This window comes from Corythoichthys intestinalis, chromosome 2, assembly GCF_030265065.1.
Source record: "Corythoichthys intestinalis isolate RoL2023-P3 chromosome 2, ASM3026506v1, whole genome shotgun sequence".
Lineage (NCBI taxonomy): Eukaryota > Metazoa > Chordata > Actinopteri > Syngnathiformes > Syngnathidae > Corythoichthys > Corythoichthys intestinalis.
The window spans coordinates 54,870,017-54,884,483 of NC_080396.1; the positions used below are offsets into that span (position 1 = coordinate 54,870,017).

Here is a 14,467-nt window from a genome sequence, read left to right on the forward strand (position 1 = left end):
AATGTAAATTTTTGCCTTAATCAGAGATGCGAATGAAAGAATCATTATGATGGAGTGCAGCCAAGAGAGCATGAGGCAGCTTACGACAACCTTTTTTTAATCCCCTTGCTCTCTGTCTCTCTTTCGCCCCCACTCCCTGTTGCGACCCCATCCCATCTTTAGCCTCTCTGCTCTCTCTCTCTCTCTCTCTCTCTCTCACTCTGTCTCTCTCTGGCTTTTTTTTCCCGATCTGCTGCACAGTTGTTGTTGTTGTTGTTGTTTTTTTTTTTTTTTCATGTGGCGAAGACAAGCGGGGAATTGGCCAAATAAAACGTAATAATGCTCTCGTTATATCACTATGACATCTGGCCCCAGAGTGACCTCCACCTGCCCACGGGAGGTGCAGTTGTGCCGCTGGTGCAACAATGCAAGCTGTGGATGTGCTGGCTGGGTCCAGTGTGCACTCAACATGCCTCCGGTTGGGCCCAGAGAGCCAGGAGAGGCGTACCTACACTAGGAGGGTCAGGGACTTTTAAAGGTGGCAAATGAGGTAAGGCATTTCTGTGAATATTTTATCCTTACAAAAAATCTACGTAAAACAAGTACAACATTGAGTGTGAAGGAACACCATGTGCAATACACTGAAGAGCAATTTCAAGAAAATTCCTGAACTCTATTGAACTTTATTGGATAACATAACACAAGCGATTGATTAACTTGATTGAGCTTAACCACAATGTGTTATGTGACCAAAATGTATTTTCTATCACAATTCATTGACAACTTCTTACTGTTTGTTATTTTAAGGTCTCCAAGTATATATTCTATTTATTGGTTAAAAGTAATATAGGGAACAAAAGCATGTATGTTAGAACTATTCACTGATGATGTCTTAACAGTAATAAAATATACCGTAGAAGGACACAATATATCGCTATGCTGTAATACTGTATTTGATTATTAATATCATGTGTCCATTATTTAGTTTATTTGTTTTCCTCCATGACGAGGAAAACATTTTTTTGTTTTTGTTTTATAGCTAAATTATCTATTATGGAGTGTTCATTTTGAAAACCAACTTTACTCACATGGTGCTGTTATGGAAAAGTGGTTAGCACGTCTGCCTCACAGTTCTAAGATCAAGGGTTCAGTCCCGCGCTCTGGGATTCCTGTGTAGAAATTGCATGTTCTCCCCATGCTTATGTGGTTTTTGGCTGGCTTATGAGGCTTATTAGAACACTCCAAATTCCTCTCTAGGTGTGATTGTGACTAGTTGTTTGTCTATGGGTGCCCAGCAATTGGGCACCCAATCCATTTCAGGGTATACCCCACACCTGCCCATAGTTAGCTGGGATAGGCTACAGCAACCCCGCAACCCTTGTGAGGATAAGTAGTACGCAAGATGAATGAATGAATGGATTAATGAATAATTGGATGAAAAATGTCTCAAACACAAATGCAGGTGCCCACTGATCCGCAATTCAATAATTCACAAGCATAATTGAATAGTTAGAAATGATAAGGCAAGATAAATACACGCATATCGCGAAAAATAAGAAAAAAATGATGGACATATTTGTGCACCCCAGAAACACATTCAATTCATCAATGAATTTGCAGATCTGAGAAACAAAATATTATGAATATGTTTGTGAAAATCACAGACATTCATGTATTTGTGAATCTGTAATGTGTAAATTGCAAATGTACTTATGTGTAAATATCTAAGCCTAGATGTCTGATGCCTTTTCTCAATCATGTATGAGCGTGACCACTTAGCCACAAACACGGCTTCGACAATTTAAAAAAATATTTTGTGGATATATTCGTGCATTTCTAAAATGCGAGTAAATCGCGGATGAATTTTTGGTTCTAAAACCTTGAAAATCGCACATATATTTTTTGATCTTCATAAAAAAAAGTGTGAATTGCTGCTGTATGTGCGTAAATATTTTCTTCAGACAAATCTCTCCCCATACAAGTGTATGGAAAAAGAGGAAATTTAAAATACTAAATATTCAAATTGGATCCAATCAGCTGCTATTTAATGCGCAACAGCACTTGTGCAGAAAAGGAACAACTAAAATAGCAAAAAAAGGACATTCGGGGCGCTTTCAACGCAATTTGTTGTGCTAACCTGATCAAGTGGCACTCAAGGTTATTAAAAAATGTTTAAGGTAAAGAAAGAAAGAAAGAAAGAAAGAAAGAAAGAAAGAAAGAAAGAAAGAAAGAAAGAAAGAAAGAAAGAAAGAAAGAAAGAAAGAAAGAAAGAAAGAAAGAAAGAAAGAAAGAAAGAAAGAAAGAAAGAAAAAACACAGTTTAGTTCCACTTTAATTTAAATAAACATAGAATGAACTACATTTGTAAAGAAGGAAATCGTTCAGTTTTTTTTGTTTGTTTGTTTGTCTGTTTTTCATTTTTTATTTGTATTTTTTTACAGTCTTAGTAGTGAAAGTTAGAAAGTGTGACCTGAAAAAGCACACATGTGGAGTGATAAAGGATTTCACATTTGGGCCAACGTTAACATTTATTGTGTGTGTGTGTGTGTGTGTGTGTGTGTGGGTGGGTGTGTGTGTGTGTATATGTGTGTGACTGCATTATACGATTGTGTGGCACCTTGGATTAGTGTAATAGTCAGTCCAGATGGCTATATTTTCCCTGTCTGGCACAAAAAGTGGGCTTCTGGAAAATAATGTAACATTTCTGTAAATGAGACAGGGTTAATCTCCTTTGGGGAGGTGGAATGGGGGAAGGGATTGTGTTTTGCAGTCAATGAACTGAGTCCAGAATAAAAAGTTTGGACTTGTTTGGGTTGTGAGTAAATGTTTTCATTCGAAAGGATAGCAAATGATTAAAATTATTAGGGGTTTGTATAGTAAAAACTGTACAAAACTGAAGTGCAGTACCATGTATGTATGCAGGTATTTATTCAATGTGCAGGGGAGGGAGCTGACACCAAAGGCGTAGGTTTGGTCTCAACATGGGACGATATGACAGCAAAACCTGCATGTACACTTTTTGCTGGGAACGGGACATTATTTAGACCAAAGAGATTGTGTGAACGGGGTCAGGGCTACGTTTCTCACGAATATGAACCTAATTAATTGATAGGCTATATGATCAATGCAAAATAAATCTGTATTGATTTATACTAGCCTTAGTTCATATTGGTTCAGGTGATACTCTGTTCGATTCAAACCTTTAATTTCAAAACTAGTAAACAAACATTTTTGAAAACTTCCAGAATAATTGTATGGATTTTATTAGCAAAGTTAAATTGTAATATTTGACCATAACTTAAATTACCATATATTAACATGCACAATAAATACAAACTTGTTACAATAGTCTTTTAACTATCCAGGAATGCAAAGAAAAATAAACGTTTGGCTTTGGACCACTCAACATTGTCTAGCTAAATAAATAAATTAAATATAATTTAAAAAAAAACTTCTTAGTCAGAGTATACCAAAAATGGTAAACAAAAACAAACAAAACAAAATCAGGTAAAACACTACTGCTTTTATCCACAGCCAAACAAATGTATGATTATCTGAAAAATAAATGTTTGCATGGGCTGCAAATAAAAATATTTTTAAATAAATACCTTTGAAAATAAATAAATACATTTCAAAAAAATCCAAGACATCAGGCAATGAAACATGCGTTGGGGGGGTGTACCAGCTCATTCAGCAAGTGAAAAGGGGTAAATGTAAGTCTGAACATAATTACAATAATTCCCTTCATAATGGTAGGGTCAATTCTACCCTTACAACAAATGGGAATAGTATTTAAGTTAACTACATAACTGAACTCATTATATAATGCAAATAAGGTTGCTTTAGAGTTGGTGGAGACAATTTGAGCATCCTGAAAATTTGGTATTGTTATGTCCCTACTGTCCCTATGCAAACCTATGCCCTTGGCTGACACATATCCAAGCTGACTTTGGGTGAAAGGCAGATGACAACCTGGACTGGTTGTCGCCAGTCCAACACAGGGCAACACACATTTAAAATCACATTCACACAGTCACTAAGTGAAAATTAAAACCGCACAAGTTAATCGTCACACCATCAGTGATTGGCAAAGTAGTAGTAGACGACAGCCAACCCGAATGAGTGTGATTAGTTGAAAGATGTTCACCATTTATAAGATATAAGTAAGCTTCTTCGATTTGATATTTTAAGATGTTTTACAGAAAGGTTTTAAAAAATTAGGAAGAGTTTTTATTTTTCTCTGTGTCCGAGTGGGTGCGTGTGTGTGTGTGTATGAATGTCGGTGTGCAGGGGTGTGTATGCGTGTGAGCGGGCATGTGTGAAAAGGCCAAAGACGGATTTTGGACCCAGCTGCTGTGCACAGTAACTTGGCCTGGAGCCTGCTGACACACCCCTGTCAGCTTGCATCTTATAAATGCCTTCCGGAGACTGCACATGAACAACATATGTGCTCCACACATGATAGGAGGGAAACCATTGATGTGCTGCGTTTTATTCATGAAAACCTATATAAAGTATTTTACAAATTGATGCTGTGATTGGAGTTCCATTCAAATGTGGTTATTTTGTGAGTGGGCCACCGTCAACTTTTTGGCCTCTCTATATTTTGTGCTAATCCTGTACATATATAAATATAAGGGGAATAAGTGAACAGTTTTTGCCACATTTTCTATTTCAGGTCAATGAACACTATACTGTACAACTCCTTCTGCACTGAAAAAAAAAACATTTGGGGATGTTTAGATTTACTCAACTCAAACTCAAAGAATGTTCAGGGAACGAATTCTAAACTCCTTGGCTGAATGTGATGTAATCACTAAAACAAACGCAATTAAAAAGTGTTCCACGCTGTATTGCTTTGTTGTTGACGAAAACAACAATATTTTGTCTACGAACAAATTTTTCATGACTATGACGAGCTAAAAACATAGCTTGGGAGACTAGAACATAACGAGACCAATGCGAGTTTTCGTCCAATGAGACGCAATTTAAGAGCAGTGCACACAGTGTTGTTTTGTTGTTGTTGTTGACGAAAACGAAAATATTTTGTTGACGAACAATTTTTTCATGATGATGACGGGCTAAAAACATAGCTTGGGAGACTAGAACATAACAAGACCAATGCCAGTTTTCGTCAAATGAGACGAAAATGTCATATTCATTTTCTGCTTATCCTCACAAGCGCTGCGGGGCTGCTGGAGTCTAACCCAGCTAACTATGGGCTGGATGCTGGGTACATCCTGAACTATGTGTCAGCCAATTGCAGGGCACATATTGACAAAACAACCACAAACAACAACAGTTGCACCTACAGATAATTTGTAGTGTCCAATCAGCCTACCATGCTTGATTTTGGGATGTAGCAGGAAACAGGACTACCCCAAAAATACCCACGCAAGCACGGGGAGAACATGCAAATTCCACACAGGAAGGCCCGGCATTGAACTCCTCAACAAATGATGGCTATCTAAATTTGGGGCCTGTTTTTTGGGGGGTGGAATGGTTGAATCAAGACAACTAGACTTAAAAAATATTGTTTCCTTGAATCAACCTTTGTGGATTAACATGACATTGATGATTGAGAATCTAATCAGAAATGATTTCAGGCAACCTTTAAGTGTTAGGTCTCATGAGCATGGTCACAGAACAAATTAACTTAACTCAAGGCAAAACTGCATTTGATTGATTATTAATGTGTACCATTTGATAAAAAGAATGACACTAAACAACTTGTTAGCTGGTGGTGTTTACATTGAAAGTTAACTTTTTTCAGCACATATATGTATATATGTGTTTGTGGGGGGCTACGATTTTTGTTCATCTGTGTCTATCTCTGATGACTAGCTGGTATCTGTGTTGATCTGACAGAAGAGATCCCCCAGCTTATGGCACTGTGCTGCCCAGCCTGCATTAATCCCAAAAATCTTGTCCAAAAATATCACCTCCACAAACTAATGTCCCAAGAAATCCTAACAAAGAGTAGACCATGCAAAACAAGATCAGCAACACAACAGAATGTCTCTGGACGCTCTTTTGATAGATGATTAAATTACCTCTTTATGTACCACACACTGACCTTTGCTACAAACTCTGTGATTCTATCATAATGATCAATATTTTGTATGCCCAAAGACCAGTCAGAAACTAATTCAAAATTAGTCTCCAAGCGATATATATATATATATATATATATATATATATATATATATATATATATATATATATATATATATATATATATTTTTTTTTTTTTTTTCAAATAAACTGTATGAATGTAACTTTGACCATGCATGCTTACTTGCATACATACTTGTATTTGGCCCATACAACCATAGTGTAAGTGACGTGTTTATTCCTACATCCTTCTACAATTGAGGTTCAAAATGTATATTGTAAATTGTATAGATACCAAGTTATTTTTTATTTTATTTTGGACCTATATGATGGGCGCATCTGCTCTGCTACAGAAGAGTTGGTTTGATACTAAGCTAGATCTGGCTGAACATCTGTTCATTTTAACACACATCTGGTCAAGTCACAGGGGTTAGCTCACTAAAATGTGATATCTCTTAGAGCAGCATGCAATACCATATTTGTGGTACATATCTCACTCTATGAGAACGCACACGAAGTGCAAGCTATTATCTTATGGCTTTCTCACTGATTGACTTGCTGTGTATTAATAGAATGGCAAGAATAGACAGAGCGGCAGGCGTTCACATGTGCCCCATGTGACACCTCTGTTTTAAGCTTCCCTGACACAAGTCCAAGGTCATGCTGTTTCTTTAGAACTAAATTCTCATCCGTGCTGCAGTGTACTTTTGTCTAAGGAACTGAAATTTTATGGCTGCTTTTCTTTTTCTATTCACGTGACTCACAGACACCAGCGAACCTTTAAAGAATTCAATTGTTGGATGACTATATCACCAGCTTTCATCCCTGAAATCTTCATTATTCAATGGTGACTATTAGAATAACAAATAGGATATCAAAGTAGGGTTTGTGAGGGTATCAAACGGATTAAGATACACATTGTTGAAAAGAAGGCCACCGGGATTGTTCGGGCATATTCTTGTTACAAGTGGAGTTGGCTTCCTTACATGCCAATGTGTTTTACAGTGTGCAAAGTGGTATGCCACTGGGGTTTGTGCATCCAGGAATCTGACATTTGATCATACATAAACTCTGCTGTTGCCATCGGGAGCCTTGCTTTCTAATGATGGAAGATTTTTGGGACCGAACAGAACAGAGCAATGGAGAGTCAGCCGCATCCTTCGTTAGACTGCGCAGAGCTTGGCGGTGACTGTAAAATATTGGGATGTAATGAATGGATCATTTTTTAAAATGGCAAGTTGGACAAAAACGATAGAAGTCACATAGGGTGAGAAAGTGCATTTATTAACCTTGTGTCGATTCATGTATTAATAGGCTCAGTATTACTTTCCATAATGTGACCACTACATTATATTAAATTTGTTCAAATTTAGTATCGTTTTCATGATTACTAAATCGCTTGTCTCCAATGACCTTCTTCTCTGTGTGTAATTCAAATTGTTGCGATAGAAAAATAGGATGTGAGCTCTGGAAATTGAATATTGTAAACAAAAAGAAAACACATTATACAACCATTTTGAAGGTAGTTGCTGAATATTGATAACTAAGTCATAATAGACAGTCGACAAGCAATGGATAATCAGTGCTCCAAAATAGTCTCTGTCACCTTAGCAAAGAAACACATGCTGCTTTATTGCCCCGAGCATTAGTCCTATGAGAATAAGGAGAGTACTGTCCAGATTTTGTTTTTACACTCATTTACCGTTTTCACAATCACACAATTGTCACAGCAATGAAATGTCAGTGTAAAAAAAAAAAAAAAAAAAAAAAAAGTCGGGATTTGTCCTTTTTTTCTTTCAGCCTCCCTTCTCCATTTTTGTATATTTCTTTTGGTTCTTATATATCTTGCCCTACTGATGGTCTTCAAGGACATGATGTTGTGTTTATTTCCAACTGACTAACTTCTTGTGCCTTCCATTCCACAGGTCCCCTGGAAGAGAAGAGAAGACGTCGATGTGATTGCCAAGCAGTTTGTACTGTATCCTCTGGCAGAGCCACTCATCTAGTATCTGGTTATTTGATCCTGGGTCCTGTTGTTCTGCTTTGGATTAACTGGAGCCATGGACATGGCCCTGGTAGACTTTGGGAGCCTAGATGACCTTGACATTGGCCTTGAGGATGAGGACACTTACACGGATGAGACCACAGCTCTTACTGTGGACATACAAGCCCCAGATCATGAAATGCAAGGTGGCACCTACCGACTGCGAGCGCCACAGATTGCCGCATGCACACCATCCCAACCCAGTCCTGTTCCATCGTGCATGTGGGAATCCACATCCACAACACCACTGCCATTTATACAAACGTTGGAGGTGCCCCATTCCCCAATGCTCACTCCAAGCCTAGGTGGCAGAAGTAGTCGCTCTAGTATGATCTCCAATTGGAAGCTGCTCCTAAGTAGTGAGTGCACAAAAGAAAGTGAGGCAATCTTTAGCCAACTTGCTAAAGAGTGTTGCGAAGACATTTTCGTCGATAAAAGAGGGCTGGATGATGGAGACCAAAAAGTCATTATTAACATCGCCGGTCTTCGCTTTGAAACTCAGCTCAAAACATTGGACCAATTTCCAGATACACTGCTGGGAGACCCTCAGAAGAGGATGGACTATTTTGATCCAATGAGGAACGAATATTTCTTTGATCGGAATCGACCTAGCTTTGACGGGATTTTGTATTACTACCAGTCTGGGGGCAAAGTCAGGCGTCCAGCCAATGTTCCTCTGGATGTGTTTGCTGATGAAATATTGTTTTACGAGCTTGGAAGTGAAGCCATGGAGCAATTTCGAGATGAAGAAGGATTTCTTAGGGATGTTGACATACCCCTCCCTAATAATGACATTTCCAGACAATTCTGGCTGCTATTTGAGTATCCAGAAAGCTCCAATGCTGCTCGGTGTGTTGCACTGGTGTCCGTGCTTGTCATAGTCATATCCATCCTTATTTTCTGCATTGAAACACTACCGATATTTAGAGATGACACTGACATTGTTGTGCCCATGACCATAAAGCCTCTCAACTTATCAAGAGCTTACACTTCTGCAGCACCACCTGGTGTAATGCCCATCGTTTTCTCTGATCCCTTTTTTGTTGTTGAGACTGCCTGCATTGGCTGGTTCTTTTTTGAGCTATGTATCAGATTTTTGGTCTGCCCAAGCAAAAGAGATTTTTTCCACAATCTTATGAACATTATTGATATCATATCCATTATCCCTTATTTTGTCACTGTGGTGACGGAACTAATCACAAAGCCTGAAGAGAGTTCTGGACAGAATATGTCTTTGGCCATTCTACGGATTATACGCCTGGTCAGGGTGTTTCGTATTTTCAAACTCTCGCGCCACTCCAAGGGGCTGCAAATCCTGGGACAGACTCTTAAAGCCAGTATGCGAGAACTTGGCCTACTCATCTTCTTCCTTTTCATTGGAGTTATCCTTTTCTCCAGCGCTATCTACTTCGCTGAGGTAGACGAGCCTAATACACAGTTTGTTAGTATTCCTGACGGTTTCTGGTGGGCAGTGGTGACCATGACAACAGTAGGCTATGGGGACATGTGCCCCATCACTTTAGGCGGCAAAATGGTTGGGACATTGTGCGCCATTGCAGGTGTACTGACCATTGCGCTACCCGTTCCTGTTATTGTCTCCAATTTTAACTACTTCTATCACAGAGAGAATGAAGCTGAGGACAAGCTGTCCTTGGAAAATGCTGTTGAGCGAGCCATGATGATGGACATGGGTATAAAACAAAGGAGCAGCACCTCACTAAATAAAGCCAATGGTATTTGACAGAGGAATATATTGTAACTAAGACTATTTATTTTGAAATGTCTTGAATACACACACTTGCCGGTATTTTACATGAAAAGGGGAGCAAGAGAGAAAGTGCTACGGATATACTGTATTTAACCCTTTAAAACCTAAGCCTATTTTGGCCGAATTTGCTTGGCTTTGATGTTGCCTTTATATTTCAAAGAAAAAATTGTTCACAAAGGACAGGTTGGGTCCCTTTTTTCAGGACACCATAACCTCCATGTCCAATCTGTTGTTTTCTTCACTGACCAATAATAATCAACATTTTGGACCCAAAAAGACAAAAAAATCCCAAAATATTTTTTCAAAATCTGTCATGTTGATGTCCCATTGACAACCAAACATGCTCGACCAACCGTTTTGAAGCTTGATAATATTTATTCAACTTGTTAGCATAAACATTCAATAGAAAAATTAAGACTGAATAGTTTTATGTTTGACAATTCAACACAAACAGCAGGTATGGTCATAGGCGTTTTTGGCCTTTACACATACTATGGTCAAAACAGGTTATATACAGTGCAAAATAGTGAGATTTTTTTCTTTTTTAATATAAATATATATACATCATCTAACACAAAAAGGGTTTAGAGGATATCTCTTTGTGAGGTTAGGTATTCTACCCATCACCTTATCAAAGTATATACATGCAATCAAGCTTCTCGAACACACACATCTATATACAAACTGAAAAGATTGATAATGAAGGAAAAATCAAATATAACCTTGAAAAAAAGTATTTTAAAAAATAATGAAAAGTAGTTCAGTTCCATTTTTTCAGGCAAGCGACTCAATGAAGAATTTTTTTTTTTTTCCAACTCAATAAAGTTTCCTCTTGAACAGGACACGGAGCTGCGTCACACATGTCGCAAAGCCCACTCTTCCGCCGCTTGCGCACTGTTACTTCTACTCGCCGAGACACCGACTCATCCGAGGAAAACAACGACAAAAACGTCTCATCCTCTTCCTTGAGTTAATGAAATAATGCATTAGCTTGCGCTAAATTTAGTTTGCGATACAGTCCGCACGTTTAAAAGTCGCTCGCTCAATCCAACCGGCCGGGGCTCGCTTCGCATGCCTCGATTTCCTTAGGTGGCGCCTCGCTCGGCAATTTATTAAAAATGTTCACAATAGGTTCGCCGTTCTTGACCTCACAACGGCTCTTGAGATATGTACTGTAGTCTTTCTTGCTGCTTTCAGTTTTGAAAAAGGACAAGAAATGATGAAAAAATGGAGATAAATACATGGCCCATGCAGCGTTTTAATGCTTATTCATGAGTGCAATAAAACTATAAAACTCAAATGACATTATCTCCCGTTTTACTTGATCGATTGACTTCAAATAAAAACTGGTGTGGACATCAACTTCCGCGCTTTCAAATGAGAGGAACCAGCAGCACGTTTACAGCGTGATGAGACTTCAAAGATGATATGCGCAAACACGTCGCCGCCGACACGTTCGGTGTTAAAGGGTTAAATATAGTAATATAGCATACTGCATCAACTAAATAATGATTGGACTAAATAACTTTCCATCATCCAGTGTCATCTTTGTTTTAATATCCTATCATTAGTTCTGATGTTACTTTACTTTACTTTCTCTAGATCAAGCCGCATAATGAAATAGAAATGACCAAATTGTCCTCTTTGGTGTTGAAAACAAGGTACAATGAATGACACACTATGATTTGAGAATAAATTGGGTGAAAATGCTACTCTTACCTTAGAACGCCCACACAAATAACTACAAAGTAGTGTTTTTCCTTCCACTGTTGCAGTGCAGCGTGCTCCTCCTCACTTCATACAGCAAATATGTTAAATCATGCTTTTATTATATGACGATGAAGTCTTATATCTGTAGTGTTAAATTTTGTTGATTTTCTGTTGCTACAAATATACAGTACATTATATCTAGCAGGTAGAATTACAGCCGAGACAAGTCAATGTCATGTACAAAAATGAATAAATCATTTCAAAGAATTCAATAAATTAATAAACATATTTTGTAGGTGAGGCATTCCTTTAATTTCTGCATTCTTTTTTTATTTTTCACCTTCTGTGTTGTAGCCGCGTATACCTTTGAAATTGCTATGATACTAAATACTACCTGTTTGTGTCATAACTAGAACCTGACCATCCTAACATCAATCGATCTATTCATCCTTGCATTCATTTCCTCTTTCCTGTTCTTGGTTGGACATGCAGTGTTCCTTCAAATGATGTCCATGACTAACTCCTTAATTGCATGACATTCCATTCCACCCAAGCTCAAATCAGATGTAGAACAATCCATTCATTCTCCACATATTGCATACTGACATTCAGAAAATTTGCTTGTACACAAAATATTTTTTGACAGGGAGGACATATTGAACAAGCACTGCTGTCCTACAACAGGCTGAAGGTTAGCCTCACTGGCTAACTTGTAACCTACAACAACAATAAGTACACAATTACTTAATCACAGCTAGCCAGGGGCGTTACCAGGGGTGGGCAGTGCTCACCCACGGACATGCTCTGCCCACCCAAAGAAAACTGGATGAAGTACCACTGGCAGTCTGGGTACCACGTATGGTATCCCATTCATATACTAGTAGTACTGATGTGATCTAAGTTTAAACCTTTGTGTTGTTACCTCTTCTTTCACCTTAAAACAAAACAAAAACAAACAAAAAAATGAAATGAAATGTTGGTTTTGTTCCTCGGGGGCGTTACGCACATTTACGCATATTTTTATTTATTTATTTATTTATTTATTTATTTTTTATACATTTTATCAAAGTTTTCACCAGTGTTCACCTGGCTGTTGAGTTTGGTGAGTTTTGAAGCATTCTGAGGGGGTCAAAGTAGGGCTTAATGCGTCGGCAGGACAAAGAATGACTGCTGGGGGGCGCTTGCCGCTACATAGTGTATTTGGAATTTGTCTTTGCATGGTCAAAGATTGCACCTGTGTTGACCTGCCTGCCGATTTTGGTGCATTTTGAAGCATTCTAAGGGGGTCAAATTGAGCTCAAAGGGCCTGCTGAACAAAGAATAACTATAATAATAATAATAATAAAACCAAGGAACCACAATAGGTTACCTAAAAAAATATTGTCACCTGCATGTCCATACTGTTCAGTCATGGATGTGTTCTAAGTCAAATCAAATCAAATCAACTTTTATTTGTTTAGACCAAATCACATCAACAGTTATCTCAAGGAGAAAACAAAACATGTTGTAAGGTGCAGAAGCCCTACGCAGGATTTCAACCTACTTGAGCATTGTAGCATTTTTTTTTCTTTTTTTTTCTGCCCACCCAGGTAAGACTAATACCCACCCACACCTTGCATCTAGGTAACACCACTGGTGCTAACCCATGCTACATACAGTATCTCGGAGAAGAACGTCAAAGTTAGTGTCCAGTGGGAACAAGGGATTAATAAATTGATGAAATTTGTACGAACAAATATATGTAGATACAACAAACTCCTTTGGGTCATTATTGTAGCGTCACTAACACAATCACATGCTATGTAGGAAGAAATTCATTCTTCAATCAGCAGCCTTTTGCTGTTGTACACTTAAAAGAGCCCAGTTTAAGAGCCATTCCATTCCCAACTGTTCATTTCTTTTAATACAGCAATCTATTAATAATAGAAGTGGGTAGTAGTGTGTTCCATTATTCCATAATACAATAAACATCTCCAACATAACACAGCGTGGATCAATCTTTCCAGAGGTAAACAGGAAGCAGGAAGTGCACCTATTCTTCTCCACATTACAGGTAATGGCAGAGAGTAATGCGTAATGCGCAAGTCAAAAAGGACAATATAACTGGAGTCGGCTGCGGCCACGCATATGCGGAAAGATGTGAACCTCTTCACTTAAACTTCATGTATACAGATCAAATTCTAATCAATTCATACGACTGATTTCAATTAGATTGAAGAAAACCACCCATGTGAACGTACCCAAAGTTACTTATGACTAGAGTATTATTTTCACCGAATACTTTTTCACTTGTACTGACTTGTAATTTATACATACTGTATATATAATAGGCCTATATGAAAAAAAATCGTCGTCTCGCCCACCCGGGCGGTATGGTCTCTCCTTTCAAGCACAGGTCCTCTACCAGAGGACTGGGAGCTTGAGGGTTCTGCGCAGGATCTTAGTTGTCCCTAGGATTGCGCTCTTCTGAACGGCGATGTCGGACGTTGTTCCTGGTATCTGTTGGAGCCATGCACCCAGCTTGGGGGTCACTGCCCCTAGTGTCCCGATCACTAATGGCACCACTGTTGCCTTCACTTCCCACATTTTCTCCAACTCTTCCTTCAACCCTTGATATTTCTCCAGCTGTTCGTGTTTTTTCCCCCTGATTTTATATATAAATATATATATATACATATCAGGGGTCGCGTTAACCGGAAATTTTCCGTCGTTGACCGGTTTTTTAAAACGGTGACGGAAAAAACTGAAGTCCGTCCGTCATTTTGACAGGTTGCAATTCACACCCCAGACCACAGGGTGGCGAGTTAGCATATTAATTAGCTATTGTCTCTCTTAATGCATGACGTCGTTGGA

The 14,467-nt window shown here is 38.5% G+C and overlaps 1 protein-coding gene across 2 annotated transcripts; it reads left to right on the forward strand.

Annotated features, from left to right (window-relative positions):
• The first annotated feature begins 254 nt into the window (after nucleotides 1-254).
• Nucleotides 255-11,895, forward strand: kcna10a (potassium voltage-gated channel, shaker-related subfamily, member 10a). 2 transcript variants are annotated; one of them, XM_057830558.1, is made up of 2 exons: nucleotides 255-529; nucleotides 8,018-11,895. In XM_057830558.1, the coding sequence occupies exon 2, from the start codon at nucleotides 8,153-8,155 to the stop codon at nucleotides 9,875-9,877; it is 1,725 nt and encodes a 574-aa protein (XP_057686541.1). In that variant the 5' UTR covers nucleotides 255-529; nucleotides 8,018-8,152; the 3' UTR covers nucleotides 9,878-11,895. The 2 variants fall into 2 exon arrangements, with proteins under 2 accessions (XP_057686541.1, XP_057686542.1); XM_057830559.1 differs by lacking the exon at nucleotides 255-529 and adding an exon at nucleotides 6,837-7,359.
• Nucleotides 11,896-14,467: the final 2,572 nt, after the last annotated feature.

Excerpts from the sequence above, each read along its gene's own strand:
- kcna10a (XM_057830558.1), top strand. The coding sequence starts at position 8,153 with ATGGACATGGCCCTGGTAGACTTTGGGAGCCTAGATGACCTTGACATT.